The sequence below is a fragment of the Rhincodon typus genome, unplaced genomic scaffold (genome assembly GCF_021869965.1).
Source record: "Rhincodon typus isolate 14 unplaced genomic scaffold, sRhiTyp1.1 hic_rhity00014203, whole genome shotgun sequence".
NCBI classification, from domain to species: Eukaryota; Metazoa; Chordata; class Chondrichthyes; order Orectolobiformes; family Rhincodontidae; genus Rhincodon; species Rhincodon typus.
This window is the reverse complement of record NW_025979841.1, coordinates 205-5,918: the sequence shown is the minus strand read 5'-3', so window position 1 is coordinate 5,918 and position 5,714 is coordinate 205. Positions and strand designations below refer to the sequence as shown.

The 5,714-nt window shown below is 41.8% G+C and overlaps 1 protein-coding gene across 3 annotated transcripts; it reads right to left on the bottom strand.

The window, feature by feature from the left end:
* Nucleotides 1-555: 555 nt before the first annotated feature.
* On the bottom strand, nt 556-5,116 carry lipt1 (lipoyltransferase 1). Of its 3 annotated transcripts, none has more exons than XR_007261711.1 (2): nt 4,931-5,116; nt 556-1,029 (listed from the first exon to the last, which is right to left on the bottom strand). XR_007261711.1 is itself a non-coding variant. In XM_020509834.2 (2 exons), exon 2 carries the CDS (start codon nt 4,831-4,833, stop codon nt 3,703-3,705), a length of 1,131 nt encoding a protein of 376 aa, XP_020365423.2. In that variant the 5' UTR covers nt 4,834-4,852; nt 4,931-5,116; the 3' UTR covers nt 3,061-3,702. The 3 variants fall into 3 exon arrangements, 2 of the variants coding, with proteins under 2 accessions (XP_020365423.2, XP_048450717.1); XM_020509834.2 differs by lacking the exon at nt 556-1,029 and adding an exon at nt 3,061-4,852; XM_048594760.1 differs by lacking the exon at nt 556-1,029 and adding an exon at nt 3,061-4,840.
* Nucleotides 5,117-5,714: the final 598 nt, after the last annotated feature.

The following is a 5,714-nucleotide window of genomic DNA, read 5'->3' as shown; positions in this document are numbered from 1 at the left end:
ATGAACACAGCAGGCCAAGCAGCATCAGAGGAGCAGGAAAGCTGACGTTTCGGGTCGAGACCCGAAACGTCAGCTTTCCTGCTCGGCCTGCTGTGTTCATCCAGCCCTACACCTTGTTAACTCAGATTCTCCAGCATCGGCAGTTCCTACAATCTCTTGATCCTTCGGAGTAACCATTTTGCTAGACAGCTGTGCTTCTCATCATAAATCGAAAGTAGGATACTCCATAGCTAACAGGGATAGCCAAACACATTTTGTTAAGATGTGAGAAGGTGAAATATTGTTGCATCACTAAACAAAAAGTTAACTTTTTAAAATTATGGATCCCAATTTACTTTGTTTGTCAAAAGAAATTGAAATGGGCACTGTGCTTTAATCTTATTAAACCCTTTGAAAAGGATTTAGTTCAAAGAATTAACTAAATCTTCAAAACCACGTACTTAGATCAACAAAAGATACAGTTGAATACTCCATGAAAATTCCAGAATAACCTGCAGTTAATGTCTGTTCTTGCCTTTATGACATTAACAAAAGCAAACAAACATAGTTACACCCTAGACCACAAAAGCATTAAGACATTTTAGATTTCCAAAATATTTAAACTGGTTTCTCGTGTTTCTAAAGTTTATCCCTGTCCCAGCCACCTCATTGCAGCAACTCACCCAGTTAATTAAATTTAATTCCAAGTTAGACACAAATGGAGTAGAAACTGGATACAAGAAATGCGTACTGCAGGTGTTCCTTATCTCCAATCTGAAGGTTTGCTCAAATAGAATTCTGGGAAATGTGGTTTTGATACTCACTGTCCCGGAATGCATTTCAGATAATTTCATGTGAAAATAAACCTGCTACACAGGAATTGTTGTCATGTCTTTCTTCCCCTCGGGCTGTAGGCATCGCTGAAAGGCCAACACATGTTGCCCTTGAAAAAGTGATGAAGCCCCTTCTTGAACCACTGCAAGTCTTGTGGTGGTTATTCTCAGGGTGCTTTTAAGGAGGGAGATCCAGGATTTCAACCCAGTGACAATTCTGGAACAGAAATATATTTTCAAGTCAAGATGGTGTGTCATTGGCGAGAGAGCTTGAAATTAATGATGTGTCCAAGTGCCATCTGCCCATTCTGTTTAATAGTGGTGCAGATCATGAGTTTGGAAGGTTTTGTCAAAGAAGCCTTGGCAAGTTGTTGTAGTGTATCTTGTAGATAGCACACACTGTGCACTAGTGATGTGTTTACCCTGTTTAGACCTTTTTAGAACTTGGGAACAAAAACAAAGTTGCCGGAAAAGCTCAGCAGGTCTGGCAGCATCTGTGAAGGAGAGAACAGAGTTAACATTTTTGGGTCCGGTGACAGCTGGTGGGGGGGCGGTTTCAGTTACTCATATCAAAATATCCGAGTTCTATTATGTGCTATCATTGTTGTTATTGTGTTATTCATCTTTGAACTACGTTTTTCTCCAAACAATGACATTGGCTCCCTTAGCCACATCAGTTTTCCTCATCAGCATCCTACCAGCACCCACTGCCTTTTCACCTGCAAAATGCTTTTGTATACAAGAGAAATTTAAGTCCAAGCAATAGTGCTGCCGGTTTCAGATCCAATTTGACAGTATTTACTCAGTACCAGGGCCCAAAATAATGCAAAGCTAATATTAAAAAAAATTAACAATGATAAAATCTTTATTAGAGAAACAAAATGTCAGAAATATGTAGCAAGTGGATTAGCATAACTCCAATGCTTTCTTAGTTAAATTTAAAATTGATTACTCTATTCAGGCATAATACTCAGTTATCCCCTATCATTATAATTTTTTTTAATCATTCATGGGATCTTGATGTCACCAGATGGGCCAGCATTTATTGCCCATCCCTTATTGCACTAGAACTAAATGACTTCTAGGCCTATGAGGGGCGGTTGAGAGTAAACCACATTGTTATGGGTCTGGAATCACACATAGGCCAAACTAAGCAAGGATGGCAGATTTCCTTCCCTATAACATATTAGTGAATGAGATAGGTATCAGACGGTTTCCTGGGATGCCAAACTGATTTGTGATGAGAGACTAGATTGGTTAGGACTGCATTCACTGGGTTTTAGAAGAATGGGGGAAGGGGGATGGGGGGAGGTCATAGAAACCTATAAAGTTCTAAAAAGAAAAACCTAAAGAACCGTGGATGCTGTAAATCAGGAACAAAAACAAAGTTGCTAGAAAAGCTCAGCAGGTCTGGCAGCATCTGTGAAGAAGAAAACAGAGTTAACATTTCGGGTCCAGTAACCCTTCCTCAGAACGGTTCCTCAGAACAGTTTGGAGGAAGGGTCACCGGACCCAAAATGTTAACTCTGTTTTCTCCTTCATAGATGCTGCCAGACCTGCTGAGCTTTTCCAGCAACTTTGTTTTTGTTCCCAAGTTCTAAAAAGGCCTAAACAGGGTAAACACAGTGTGGTGCTGGAGGAACACCCCCAGTCAGGCAGCATCAGAGGAGCAGGAAAGTCGATGTTTTGGGTTGGGACCCTTCATCATGAGTCTTCAACCATATATTGAAATAAACCCATTACTACAGCTACATCTCCTTTCTCAGTACCAGCCTACACAGCTGGCTCATACCCTATGAACTCCAGACAACATTCAGACCAGCCCAGAGTTCTGACCTGAAATGTCGATTTTCCTGTTCCTCTGATGCTGCCTGACCTGTTGTGTTCCTCCAGTTCCACATTGTATTGACTCTGACTCCAGCACCTGCATTTCTTGTTCACAGGGTAGACACAGGAAGGATGTTCCTGATGACCAGGGAGTCCAGAACCAGGAGTCAAAGTCTGTGGATATGGGCTGAGATGAGGACAAATTTCTTCACCTAGAGAATGGTGAGCCTGTTGAACACTAAGGTACGGAAAGTGGTTGAGGGCAAAAAAAACCCAAAAATCAAAAAAGGAGTTGGGTAAAGAGATCAAAGGGTATGTGCGGAAAGTGGGAACAAAGTACTGAGTTAGATGATTAGCCCTGAAGGGCCAAATGGTCTACTATTTTCTATTAACAACAATCAACATATGCTTGTCATTACTCTAGCTTTTAATTCCAGATTTTTATTGAACTCAAATTTCACCATCTGTCATGGTGGGATTTGTAGCCATTTCCTCAGAATAAAAGTCTGGGTTTCTGCATTAATAATCCAGTTACATTACCAGTACATCTCCCCATTAAATCTGTTCATGGTATATAGGTGTCCCTGGCATTTATTAGCCATCCCTTAGCGTTCTCGAGAAAGTTGTAGTGAGCTCCACTCTTGAACCACAACAATCCACCTTCCAACTATTAAGGATTTCAAATACAACAAAAATAAGTTACATTTTGTACACTCTATTGTTAATATTTCATACACCAATGTCTTAATTTATATTGATGAATTCAAATATTTCTAACAGTAGATTTTTGACTTGTCCATCACCCACACAGGCCACTTCTATTTCAATATTTACTAAATAAAATAACTTTATATTGCCTGAAACATTTTTTGCAGTCTTTACTGTCTTAGCACCATAGATTACATTAAAAAAGAAACACATTTTTGTTAAAGTCATTTTTCATTGAAGTTGCACAAAACAAAAACTAGATATTTTTGCTTGACAAAGTTACCACCTGGAAGGTTTAAAATGCTAAATTCAAGTTTGTATGTGGAGAGTTGATATGAAAAACAAAGAGCAAAAATTACATAATTGCCATAACTTGCTCACATAGTGCATTCCATTTGGTACACAGTTCATTGTCTTGGGAACAAACCCTTAAATGTGCGCTTGCCAAAATCAGTGTTTCAGTTGGGCAAAACTTGTTGCCAATGAGGTCTGAAGCTAACTGATCACACATTGTGGATGGTAGCCAATCAGAAAATATTTTTATACTGCAGCTTTCAATTCTGCCATGATTGATGCTCATGTTCAATTCAACTTCTGCCCCAGGTAAATTAGGGTCCATAGAGAAATAGTGGCTGATACTGAACTTGGGCGTTCTTCCATAGATCCAATCCCAGCTTTTAAGCTCCTGGGTAAATTTGGTAATCCCTGGTAGCAACAAATTGTCTTTCGGATCCACGAGCAGAATTTTGCTTTGACAGCCATGGCGCCTTGCGTACTCCATTGCAATAGCATCCATTAATAGATCACAAGTTAGAGTGGGATCCTCATCACAGAGATTTTTCACAGTGGCAGGTATACTGGGGGTAGCGTTGGTTTTTAGACCTTGGTATGGTGAGTGAAGGACAGAGGACAAAAGAAGCCTGTTAGAGTTGCACAGCAAGGTGCAATGGTGGTAAGCAGATGTCCTTCCAATCTTGGAGGCAGTGCCTGAGATTTTAAAGGCTCCGTTGAGCAGCAGGTCACACCTGTCCGTGGCTAACACGTTCAGCTGAGGTCGGATCCTCTTCAGAGCAGAGATAACCAACTCCAAATTGCCACGCCTATCGTATCTCTTCTTGGAGGTGAAGAAGGTCAGGTTGATGTTTCCCAGGTCGTGATACACCGTTCCTCCCCCACTCCTCCTCCGGCTCAGTTGAATGCCTTGGTCCCTCATGAGTTTCAGATTACATTCCTGCCAGGGGTTCTGGTGACGACCGATGACCACGGTAGGGCAATTCCTCCAGAGCAGGAGCATATGCCGATCCCGGGACTGCACGTACTCGTGTAACCAGTCCTCCAGCGCCAGGTTCTCGTAAATATCAGTGGACATGGATTTGAGGAGCAAAGCGCCGCCGCCCCGGGACTGATCCAAAGCGGCCAGAGTGGTGTAGCACGCAGGGGAGAGAGTTCTCCATACTGCACGGATTCCAACATTCAGCAAGGGCATCCCGCCGCTGCAAAATAAACTAACAATAAAACTAACTACAACATGCAAAGACAACCAACAGCTGCCCCTAGAAACCGAATGTCAAAAACTGACTCACCTAATCCCCCTTTGAACTTTAGTCTGTGCCCGAACTATGCCGCCCTCCTTCGGCCCAAAATCCTCGGCCTCTGTCGGTCACTGCCCTGCGAGAGGAAACTGCTGATGAACACCACTCTTTCTACCACACATAGCGCCATCTACAGCGGGGAGGTGCCTCAGAGCAGCGTCTCTGTAGGTTTGATACAGCGCTTGCACCCTCCTATGGATTCTGGGAGGGTCTACTATGATTGGGACGGAAACTTGATCATATTCCATAATTCCAAAGAGACAACAGGAGTGGAAAGGCCGGCGGGCAAGAAGGATAAAAACAAATTCAAGAAGAATAACGACAAATTAATCGTCAATACGATTTATAAGTGCTATTTTTCCCCCATAAACCCATTTGTTTCCTTTCCTTGTTTTCCCACTTCTCCTGTATTTATTTTGGTTCACAATAGTATTTACTACCTGACACCTGTTATAAGCACACTTCTTCTTTAACTTAATTTCTGTCTTCTTTGTGATCAGAGAGCTCTGGATTGTTTATCCGATTTTTCCCTTTTGAGGGAATATACCTTAACAATGCTTGCAACCGATTGTTCAGCTACTGTTTCTCCCACCAACCTTTAATTCCTGTCTATCTGGCCAGTTCCGTCCTTTCTCCCTTGAGATCAGCACAACCATTATTCTTATTCTAGTTTACTCATTGTTGTTTTCCCACATCATCCTAAATCTTATGATACAGTGAGCACTGTTCTCTAGAGATAGTAGGAACTGCAGATGCTGGCGAATCCGAGACAACA